Consider the following 12,432-nt stretch of genomic DNA (forward strand, 5'->3'; position numbering starts at 1 on the left):
TTTAGTACAACGATGCTACCACGCACAGAAATAGTTAAAATAGACCAAGGAATTCTTTTCAACATTGCTCGCAGGCAGACACCCTTCGACAGTCAAATTATTATTACAGTCCTTCACATTCTCACCTCCGGATAAGCTTCCCTGCCAAAAGGTGGCGGGAATTCCACATCGCCCCACTTGGCCTTGCAGATGTAATCGGCTGTGGCGTCGATTTTGGCCGCCATGTCCAGGATGTAAACGCCATCTTGGGTGACGACTTATGCGGAAGAAAATTCATTAAATCGTGATTCATATATGTTTGAAGTCTGTTTAAACAGGCTATAGTTTTAAACTCTTTTACGCACGAACAATTTTTTTTTTGTACCTGCGGCACAAGGAGCAATTGCGGCGCACAGTAGCTTATTTTGCGGCCCTTATTTGACATCCAACTTTAGTATTAGTGTTGCCCGCGTGTATTTTGTGATGGGCAAAAAAATATAAATGATTTAAAATAAAATAACTTAAAGAGCGATTTTTTGGAAAAAAAAAAGTTGTAAAAAAATTAAAACAGCCTAAATTTAAAAAAGCCATGAGTAATACAAAATTAGTAAATTACATATACAAAGAATGCAAAATAAAAAATAAGACTTAAGGAGTAAGTGAAAACAAATTGTAATAAATTTAAATTTAAAAAAAGGAATAAAGACAAATTCAAATAAAACGATAGCTACCAGCTCTTTCCAGTTGAAATTGATTGGACATCCATTGCCGTCAATAGGTGTTTCATTATCAATTTACCTATTTTAACAACTACCACATCACACACTATTTGATCTGGGCTGGCAGTGAATGAGTTAAGCTAATGATAACTTCAGAATAGATGACCATTGAAGTGACCGCTGTCCCTGAAACGGTGAATTTACCTAAAGGGTTGATCTCCAGGTATGTGAAATATAGATCCTCATAGAGGTTGAAGAGCCCCACAATAAAGCTGGCTAGAATGCTGCAAGGGGAACATCAATCTGATTAGCAATCAACAGAGTTGCATGCCGATAAGTGAATCATGGAGCTCGGAATGCTCCTTGTCAAAACGGAGGTCAATGCGCACTCTTTCTTCTCATTGGGAATTTGTGTGAGCAGCTGCTTAGTCACTTGATCCTCGCTGAGCTTGTCGTCCACGGCGACCGTCAACCGCTGGGCTTTCGAGTCCACGTCGCCCACCTCCACGCCACCCTCGTGGTGGAAGAGCACGTGGTCACCCTCGCGAGTGGCGTAAATGCACACATAAAACTCCTCTTCCTGCCGAAACAAAGCGCTTAAGTCATTGTTCTTCAGTTTTTTCCTATGGCTGGGCAGCGAGTGAATTTTTTAAGCACAATTAGTTGCAGGACAATAAGTTCAGAAGTAGTGCATAGCACACTTCTAATTTAAATATACTAACACATTGACACAGGTAGGTAGAGTAGCAAAATATTTTATTATATAAGAGTAGCATTACTTCAAAATAATATTACTCAAGTAAAACTAAAAGTAGTCATCCAAAAAATGTACTCAAGTACATGTAAAAAAAAAAAAAAAAAAAGTATTTGGTGAAAAGAATACTCAACTAATGAGTAACATTGTGAGTAACTGCTTGCGATGTTTGATTATTATTATTTTTTTTTAAACAATGGTATTTAATTTTCTCAGCACAATCTTTATGAGCATTTATTATTATACTGTACAATAACCCATTACATAACCGCATTAGTCTAAATATATATATATATTTTAAAAAATCACTGAAATCCCACAAGAGAAAATAAAATTACAGAAATGAAGCATCATTCATCCAAAGAGCACGAGTGCCCTCTAGTGGAGAAATACTTCCTAGTTTGAAAAGTTGAATAGTGAATACTTGTAATTCTTGTTGTAGTTCCTATTTTGAAATTAAAAGGATCAAATTGCCGCTTTTCTGTGATCAATCGGTGCTAAACTGTGAGAGAGATGTTACAATCCGCGCTTTCAAGTCATGTTGAAGGCAGCGCTCTATGTCAAATACTTGATGCTTGAATGACGCCACGTGTTGAACAGGCCGGCGTGATCATAGAATGGCAAGCTTGAATCTGATTGGTATAAAGGAGTCATGTATTATTGTTGCAACGTCTCTTTGGTGAAATGTAACTAGTGTAGCCCAAAGTAGCATAGTAACTGTAGCGTTTCTTGTTCAAAAATCGACTCAAGTAAAAAGTATGGCTTAGTAAGAGTACTCTAAAAAGTACATTTTTCTCAAAAAGTTACTCAAGTAAATGTAACAGAGAAAATGTAATGCGTTTCTACCCATCTCTGCATATTGATGAGCATAACTACATGTTTGGACCACCACTTTGGTCCTCCTCTCTAATGAATTACTCTCTTAATTAAATCTGTTCAGATTCCGACTCAGAGGAATCAGACAAAAGGCTTAAGTGTCTTTGGTGCCTCTGATGTTATTGAGCAATTAAAATAATTATGTAAATTAACTTGTAGATTAACAATCTTACCTTAATATTATACTCACTAACAGTTAAACAAGGTGCCCAACATTTAACAATTGAATGAAAGTTATTGAACTAATTTAGCTGCTTCAGTTCAAATGGACTGGACATCTTTTACCGTCAATGGCAGCCAGTGAATTCCAGAGATATCACCAATACAGGGTTTCTACAGATATCAGCAAATCTCATTTAATGCTTTTTAACAACACTTTAAACTAAATTAATGCCCATTCCCAACTGCAGATAGTTTTACACACACAAATTTTAAGTAGAGTTGTGCGATAATAACTTTTTAACCGTTAACATTACATTCTCCAACTCCAAAAATCCGATACCGATATATGCGGTCATGGACTGAATATTTTATGGTTAATTTTACTGTGATTCCCTACTGGATACTTTAATAATGATAAATGCAACAACTTCAAGGTTTTTTAATAAGCATTCAGTGAAGAATTAGGGAACTTCAACTAACGTTATGGGGAAAATATAGGCCTATATTTATTTTGGAAATCAATAGTGCAAAGAGTGACTTTTTTCAGATCAAGTGCCAATAAGGCACTTACATATCACATATGGCTCACACAGGGCTTCTGGCTCAAAATACAAAACAAAGGCACACAGCTTCAGTACAGAAAATGAGGTATTATTCGATATCATTTTAAAATGCATTTATTGGCCAATATTATCGGGTAACCGATATCATCGGCTCTCTTATCCTGATAATGATCTTCTCTTCTCTTATTGCAGCTACCCGATAATATCAGACAACTCTAATAAGTAATGTACAAAACGTTTTTTCAACCGCCAAGTTTACATAAATTTTAATACCTCAAACATTTAGTTTAATGTTTTTAAGTCCTGAATTTTGACAAAATCCATTTAATGACTTTTAATGCTTTTTAATGACCTGCATAAACCCTGCTACATCATGTACCGGTACATCCCAGCAGAAAGAATCTTGTTTAATAATTTGACAAAACACGGAATTTGGAAGCAGACATTTTATCAATCAAGCCAATCGGAAACGAGCATTCCAGATTGCCCGCTCTTCCTGGGGACATCATTAATACTCGAGAATTAAAGCGTAAGTCTACCGGTGAGTATTTGCGTGTCTGTATAACTGTCGCAAAATGGCTGCGCGGTCATTTTTTTCACATTCGCCTATTCCATACTTAAATTCCGATAGTAACTGTCTTTCAAACGAAGATCATTAATACTAGGGCTGCAGCTATCGAATATTTTAGTAATCAAGTAATCGACTGAAAATTGTATCGATTAATCGAGTAATCGGATAAAACACCTCATCACTCCACAACGCTATGTTATGTTAAAGCCTGTATGTAAGACACGTTAGCCACGCATCGACAGTGGTCATAATTAACAGAAACCTAGCCATCCGCAGGGCTAACGTTACGTGGGCTAGTGACAGTAACGTTAATCTTATTTATTAGCGCTTAGCGCTCCTTATTAGCGCTTAGCGCTCTACTGTTTTAAGATGGCGGCTGTTTACCAACGCTGCCCAGACGCGGCCGAGTCTGTCGTTTCACATCTTGTTTGACAAACATGTGATCTCTATGAGACTCATCAGACGCTACCTGCTATCAACGTAGCATCATGCGGGCTAGTATTTAGCAACGTTGGCGTCGTTTGTAGTGGCTGTCAGCTGATGTTTTTTTTTTTTTTTTTTTTTTTTTTGCTTCTTCCTCTACGCACGAGACATCAGCGCGTTGTCCCGCATTAAAAGTAGTCCGAGCAAAACGTGATGCTTAGAGCTGTCAAAATAAACGATTACTCGAGGTGAATAAAATTACTCGGATCAGTTTTTAAACTCGAGTTACTCGAGTATTCGTTTCAGCTCTAATTAATACTAATGTCGTTTGTCCCTTTAACTAAAACACTGCATGTACAGCTTTTAGATTTCATAATAGTAATAATTTTACACTAAAAAGGGCTCCACGAGAGTCAATTTACCTGTTTGTGAGGGACAAAGGGCTCAATGAGGAATTTCTTCAGCACTCCCTTCGCCTTGCCCACCTATTAAAAACAAACACCTCATATCACAAACCTGCATGTTAGTCTTGCTGTGTGACCAAACAACACCACACCCTCCCATGCCAACGTGTCAAGGACAGAGATGCTTGCCCCCTTGTGCTTTTGTAATGCAGCCTAGCATGTTTGCATGTATAGTATACCAGAATAGATCACGCTGAAACACTCACATTACATAACATGCAACTTCGTATATGCACACTCATGCCTGGGGTGGAAAATGAGTGCTCCGCTGCACGGACAAGAGGCTACAACTAAACCCGCGCTACGATTTTATGCATCTTTCTGCTTTACTTCCCACAGGTAAATATTGTTTCAGGACATGGAGGCGAAACAAGTTTACTCAATTGAGATAGTGCAACAATGTAATACGACTTCAGCAAATACAAGCAGTTTACTCACTGTGGTTTCTCTCATGAGGCGGCTTTTGAGCCAGTCCTGAACACCCGACAGGTCCAAATTGATGCCCACCAGTCCCAGTTTCCCGCGTCGCTTGATAAGCTGATCCGGTTTCACCACCAGTCTCTGTAAGGAGATGGAAGACGCATAAAAACATTAGAACAGTTCAAACAGTATAAAGGATATTAGTCTGTTTACTTAGTTTGGGTGTTGTAAGCGGTGAAATGCTAAAGCTACAGTGTGGTTAATTAGGAGTGGGAACCTCTTGGTACCTCACGATACGATACGATTTGCGATACAAAGCTCACGATAACGATCTGACGATACAACGATTATCGATACATTGGTCAGGAAATCATTCTAGGAAATTCTACAAAGAACCAATAAACAGAAGCACAAGCTTCTGCTGTGAATTGGAATGAGTTTATCACTAGAAGACGTCCAATCCGTTTAAAGTGGGAGGGATGGCAGCGAATGAACGTCTATTGACGTCAGAGGCAGCCAATGCCAGGCAATGAGGTAATTTTGGGCCATGTAAGGTCATTTACCTGTTGATTTTCAGTAACTTCCTGTTGATTTTGGGGTATTTTATGAGTCACTTCCTGTTTATTTTGAGTTACAGAACAGGAAGTGACCTGGGAATCACCCAAATGAATAGGCAGTGACTCAAACTCAACAGCAGGGGTCCCCAAACTTTTTCCTGTGAGGGCCACATAACTTTTCCCTTCTCTGATGAGGGGCCGGGTCAGTTTGTAACAGAAAAAGTGTGACGATTGCAGGAGTACCTAAATGTAAAAATTTATTGTTTTTCAGAAAGCCACAATCAAATAACCTTTTCTGGATTCTTCACGGAACAAAAGTAAATAATATAATATAATATAATATAAGATAATAACCAAATAACCCTCTCTGGGTTCTTCACAGAATAAAGCTAGGAAATAAATAACACTATTGGGGGAAAAAAAAAAAAAAAAATGTTCAGGGAGCCGGACCAAATGTGGAGGCGGGCTGTGTCTGGCCCGCGGGCCGTAGCCCTGCTTTAGAGTGTTATCAGGGGTTGTAGCCAGTGTGTATTTTTGTTTTTATTAATATTAATTTACTAATTTATAAACATTTTAAAAACAATATAAAAATCCTTATGAATAAAAAAAATAACTGGTAATAAAAAGTTTTTTTTTTAAATGACCAAAAAAATTGTCACTTGTCCTATAAAAGGATGCAAATTTGAGTAACATAGGCTAACTCATTATGGTGAAATTCCGTTTCTGACCTCTGTGACCTTTGACCTTGTTACCTCAAAATTTATTCACTTCTTCCGTAGATTGGGGACCCCCGCTCAACAGGAAATGACCTTTAAACGCCCTAAAATGAACAGCAAGTGACCTGTTAATGCCCCGAAAATCGGACCGAATGACTGAATGCTCTGGTTTTGAATGAACGAACGTTCCCAGTTTGGGCGTCGAGCACAGTCACCGGCAGCCTTAGAGATAACTGAGACACTATTATGGTAGAAGATTTTGGTAGCAAATTGATTTTTTTTTCTTCTTTTTTTTTTTTTAAAACACAGACACCTTTAAAAAACGATATCTCGAGTCTTGAAAGGAGCATATCGACAACGTTTGGGATACAAAGTATCACGATATATCACCATTTTGATATTTTGCCACACCCCTATGGTTAATGTACAAACAGCTCAGAGGTAATGATGACAAAACATTACCTTCATTTGTTAATATCACCAACAGTGTAACGTGTCACTGTAATCTGATTACTTTCTTACAGTAACGAGTAATCTGACGCATTCATTTTTCTACACCACTAATCTGATTAGTTTCCTTAGTGTCTCTGCGTTACTATTTTGTCATTGCCTCATAATATATGTAGAATGAAGAATATTGTAGTCAAGTACGAAGAGTATTTTGAATAGAAAATGCTAAAATAAAAGGTTCCTGGTACGTGTTTCCATGACAACCGCTCAGCTACTTCCTGTTTTGGTCTCGCGTCACATGTGTTGTGGTACTGAGAAAGCCGTTGGCAGGCAGGTGGACATTCGAGCAGAGTGTTGAGACGTTGCGAGGGAATGTTGATCCGTGGATATTAGTGGTGTCAACAATAATCGATGCGGCGATGCATCCCGATGCGGGGCATGGACGATTCAATGCGGGCAACAAGCCGAATCGATTCATGGCATTTCAAAATATAGAAGTACGTTCAAAAATCTTCCCTGCGCAATTCCGGTGATGCAACGGATTTGGTTTCCCCATTTGTATTATTATTCTCATGTTTCATTTTTTACACACTGCATAACTCTGGTCAAGTTTCCCACCAACCTCATAGAAGCCCAAATGTCTCCAGATGTCTGCTTTCAATGTCTTAGGTGTATCAATAATCTTTCTCGCTCCCTCTTTCTCCGCTTCAGCCATTGTTATGTCCTATCTCTTAGAGGTTAGATCTTGTGCTCAAACCCGAAGGGTCGGGCCGAAAATGTTAAGCATTCACGTTCGGGTCGGGCCGCCGCGCCGGACAAATAAATTATTTTTAAAAAATGGAATAAAACCGAGAGCAGCCTCTCTGTATTGTGCATTTGCTTGTGCACGCACATGAAGCAGTGGCGCCGGCCGCTTTTTCTTCTTCTCCTCCGCTGTGGCGCTTGCGATTCGTTACGAAAGACACTTTTATTTATGCACACAAAGGCAACACAAATGTGATCCTTTTGAATCTTCTCCTCTGAGTGTCTGCAAAATCGCATGTTTTTTTTTTTATATTAAACTTTCCCAGCATTATTTCGTTGTGTAAATGCTTTTATAATGATCATGAAAATATGTAGACTATTTAAACATTAAGAAAACTCTAAGAAATAAAAATAAATTGCTGCTGCTGCGTTTTTTTTTCGCGTCACTCCAAGCCGGGTCGGGCTTCAATACCAGCGGGCCGTATCGGTTCGGGCTGGATTTTTTAGGCCCGATCTAACCTCTACCATCTCCCTGCTCTCTCGATTGCAAAAAACTGATATTTCCTCACGTTGAAACAGATTGTTATGGCTGCTAAAATTCTGCAGCACTTCATTTTAATTCATTATTTTTTATTGTTATGTGGTAGTTACTGATTGCATTTCTAAGTTGATTGCACATATATAGTGGGCTAGGCCTACATTTTACTTTTGTTCTACATTGCAATTTAGTTGTTTTCTTTGCAACTGAACTGATCCCTGTATTGATATTGCGATAAAGATGCTGCTGCACTACAATATTTTCTTTGTCGTTTTCTTTAATATTTACTTGAATATTTTTATTGATGGGTCGTTGTGACTAAAATACAGTGACTCTTATAACTGATTTTGCACAGGAGTTCAGATGTTGCACTGTGTGAAAGGCTGCTACTGTGTGTAAAAAAGAAAGAGAAAGCCCTGGTCTCATTCAAAGCACCAATTAAATGCTGTGATCTGTTTTTCTTTTTTTTAATATATATATCTGAAGGTATTTTCATTTGACTTCAACCAGGAATGACACAAGAGCCAATAAAAAGTTGTTTAATGTCTGACCGCTTGTGTTGCTTCATGATTCACGAAAAATATGCTTTGCTTTAGAATTTTAATGCATCCCAGGCTTTAAGGCATCGCGATGCATTGCCGAATCGAACCGAATCGAATCGTGACCCTTTGAATCGAATCGAATCGTGGCCCTCCGAATCGTAATCAAATCGAATCGTGAGGGCAGTGCCGATGCACACCTCTAGTGGATATCCATGAATGAAGGTGAGTATTTTTCCTTCATTCTTAAGGGTATCAGCAAAAGGTTGGACCCCCTACATGCGGGGCCGTTTCGTAGCTTTGCCGTTGCAACGACGGGCAGTCATCGCTCCAAGATGGCAAGCTTTGTTTACATCATATGCGTGTTGCACATTTATGCCGTGAGGTGATGTGTTTGTTTAGCATCTTTGGGATGTGTTGTAAGTCCAACTGAGTGTAAAGTGCTTTGTTGCTGCCACGCTTTGTGGCCAAATTGACCACATGTGTGTTGAGAGGAGTGCTTTCGGGTTGTGCACGCGCATCCGCGCCCGCCACCACCTTTGTGTTCATTGCACTGTACTAGAGCTGAAACGAGTACTCGAGCAACTCGAGTAACTCGAGTTTAAAAACTGATCCGAGTAATTTTATTCACCTCAAGTAATCGTTTATTTTGACAGCTCTAAGCATCACGTTTTGCTTGGACTACTTTTAATGCGGGACAACGTGCGGAGAGGAAGAAGGAAAAAAAAAAAAACTTACTGCAGCTGACAGCCGCCACAAACGACGCCGCCGTTGCCAAATACTAGCCCGCACGATGCTACGTTGGTAACAGCTAGCGTCTGATGCGTCTCATAAAGATCACATGTATGTTGAACTAGATGCGCATTGACAGACTCGGCCGCGTCTGGGCAGCGTTATTAAACAGCCGCCATCTTAAAGCAGTACAGCGCTAAGCGCTAGTAAAGAGCGCTAAGCGCTAATAAATAAGATTAACGTTACTGTCGCTACTAGCTCACGTAAAGTTAGCCCTGCGGAGGGCTAGGTTTCAATTAATTATGACCACTGTCGATGCGTGGCTAACGTGTCTTACATACAGGCTTTAACATAACATAGCATTGTGGAGTGATGAGGGTGTAAAATAAAAACTTTATCATGCTAACTATCAATTTTAGCTCAGTAGTCATTGCTGGATAAAACACCAAGTAGCACTGGTCCCTAATGTGCTCCAGAACAGCCTGTATCATACATTTATTTTGAACACTGCAAAAACTCAAAATTCTATCAGGACTTACAGTTTAGACTAACTTAAAACTTAACTAGAAATTAAAAATGGCTTGACACAAAGAGAAATTCAATTGAAACACGTGGGAAAAAATTCTAACTTTTAAGTGATGTGTGTTATCAAGCGTAACGGCATTTTTAGGTAATATATATATATATATAATTTAAAAAAAAAATAAGATCTAAAAGTTTTTTGAGTGAAAGCAGTGTTTTTTTTTTTTTTTTTTAAATTCTAGCTACATCTGAGATGCAATTGTTGGCTGTTTTCAACAATATACATCGAAAATAAAGACATTGATTGACTGAAAATGGTTCAAGATTAGATGAGATGTCTTGTTTTCTCATGTATATTTATAATTGCTCTTCACCTAAAAATATATTTGTTTTATCCGATTACTTGATTAATCGATAGAATTTTCAGTCGATTACTCGATTACTAAAATATTCGATAGCTGCAGCCCTACACTGTACAATCCACTTGTGTGTTGTTGATTATTGCGCAGTCAGTTTGCATTGTTTTACATTGGCACCGATATGCTGTTAACTATAACCCGAAATTCAGAAGTTTTGACATTAGGCTTCAAGGTTGTTATTATTTTTTTTCGAACCATGCATGCATTTTGAAACGTGAAAAAAAAATCAATGGGAGAAATTAGCCGCTACAGTATTGGCATTATACTTCCCAATATTTACGTAAAATAACTGGTAACTGCCCAGTTTTTGCTTTTAACCAAGAATCAAGACTGTCTTACGTCCATATCTATAAAGAATTCAGGGATTTGAGCATTATTCACAATAATTTAACGGCAAAAGCTCTTTGTTTACATATGGCGGCCGCTAATTTGCTTACTGACAAGCATCATAGTTCACAATATTTACATACAATAAGTGCTAACTGCCCGTTTTTTGCGTTTAACCAAGAATCGACTGTTTTACGTCCATATCTATAAAGAATTCAGGGATTTAAGCATTTATTCACAAGAATCTTTTACGGAAAAAGCTCTTTGTTTACATATGGCGGCCACTAATTTGCTTACTGACTAGCATCATAGTTCACAATATTTACATAAAATAAATGCTAACTGCATGTTTTTTGTTTTTTTTTTGCTTTTAACCAAGTATCGATCACTGTTTTACGTCCATATCTATAAAGAATTCAGGGATTTCATTTATTCTCAAGAATTTTCTACTGAAAACGCTCTTTGTCTGTTTCCACTCGGTCATCTTGACGGAGATAGGCCCTTTATGAATCGGCCCCGCGCCCCATCAATACATTATGAAGTCTATGTTCCACCCCTAGTGGTCCCATGCAAAAATGTAAAAACGGCTCATTTTTAACACACCTCTGGTTCATCTATTAATTTAGTGGTGACACAGTACCTCTGTTAGCAGCCAAGGGTGCTCCTGCGTCAGGCGAGACCAGTCGGTCTCGGCGGTAACGCTGGCATAACGGAAGCGGTTCTGAACAGCTGCCGAGGTGCAGATGTACTTGAACAGGAACTCCTTGCCCGTCTGTTCTGAGATGGCCTTCGCCGACATGGCAGTACTGGAGTGACCTTAATGGAGATGACAGTTTGTCCTTCAAATGACGCTCTGTTCCACCTCTAATTTCATAACAATCTTGCCGATAGGAAATGATTTGAAGAGATTTGCGATTAAATTTGCAAAAATATTAATCTATAAGACAACCCACAACTGTGCTCAGAAGAGATCAAAATTGACCGTGCAACCACAAACCAACCAACGATTAATTACACCATGTGCTGAGTTTTGCAATTTAGGCTTGCTCTGCTTATTTAACCAACCACTGTTGCAAAAGCCTGCATTCAAACACAGCCACATCTCTACACAAATTAACTACTGCTCGGAAATACTCGCCAGCAGAGATGATCTCGTTTAGATTTTACTATAACTACTTTTAAAACGACTACAGGTATGACTTTCCAGTCTTCAAGACCTCACCCGCATGCAGTCAGACCTGCTTTTTCTCTGGCCAACTTCCTCAAGCGTTTGAACTCTCGTTGAAAAGGAAGTGGAACAAGATGACGGCCGGAGAAACTCGTCTGCGACTAGCCCCGACTTTTACAAGCGTGATAGATAAAAACTAGTCAGATAAGACTAATCTCAATATTTGACAATAGATAGAACTACAGCTACTGAATGCAGTCAATTCAGAGAGCAGCTAAAATACTGACCCCAAAAGTGGGTCAAGTTTTTTGATAAAAAGAAAAGTAGAAATTGTAACTGACGACCAAATAATTGACTTTATTTGCTATGGTCGATTCAGAGTTTCAATTTTACTTTGTCAGCTAAAGTTGACTTTAAAGGCAGATGTCCCATGACGTGACCAGTTGAGTCCATTGTTCAGAATTATTAAGGCGTAAAATGTGCGTTGCTGCGGATGATGTAACTTAATCAAAAGAGAGAATAAAGAGGGGCTTGGCAGCATTAAAATTGATTTAATATTGTGCATTACCACTATCAGCGCACCAACTAAAGACTAGATAAATAAGGAACTACTTCCTGTACAGAGGAAAACAGTAGGTAACATTGGCCGTAAGCTAATAGTTGGTCTGATAGAAAAAAAAAAAACCTATGTGCTGAAAGATTCAAATAAAAAAGCCCTTCGGGATAGAAAAATGTCCGTTATTCTATTGGCCAATGGACCGGTAAATTTTTGCAAAATCAAGAAAACCT

At 38.6% G+C, this 12,432-nt stretch overlaps 1 protein-coding gene across 3 annotated transcripts in view; it reads right to left on the minus strand.

Annotated features, from left to right (window-relative positions):
• Positions 1 to 12,432, minus strand: part of LOC130909624 (ATP-citrate synthase) — a 36,396-nt gene that overhangs the window by 22,366 nt on the left and 1,598 nt on the right. For all 3 annotated transcript variants that reach the window (XM_057826317.1, XM_057826316.1, XM_057826315.1), the window contains exons 2-7: positions 11,116 to 11,291; positions 4,950 to 5,072; positions 4,470 to 4,532; positions 1,088 to 1,278; positions 903 to 982; positions 126 to 256 (exon numbers count right to left, since the gene is read on the minus strand). In XM_057826317.1, the coding sequence (XP_057682300.1) occupies positions 126 to 256; positions 903 to 982; positions 1,088 to 1,278; positions 4,470 to 4,532; positions 4,950 to 5,072; positions 11,116 to 11,274 (747 nt within the window). In that variant the 5' untranslated portion in view covers positions 11,275 to 11,291. The remainder of the gene's footprint in view (positions 1 to 125; positions 257 to 902; positions 983 to 1,087; positions 1,279 to 4,469; positions 4,533 to 4,949; positions 5,073 to 11,115; positions 11,292 to 12,432) is intronic.

Source organism: Corythoichthys intestinalis, chromosome 21, assembly GCF_030265065.1.
Source record: "Corythoichthys intestinalis isolate RoL2023-P3 chromosome 21, ASM3026506v1, whole genome shotgun sequence".
In the NCBI taxonomy this organism is placed as follows: domain Eukaryota; kingdom Metazoa; phylum Chordata; class Actinopteri; order Syngnathiformes; family Syngnathidae; genus Corythoichthys; species Corythoichthys intestinalis.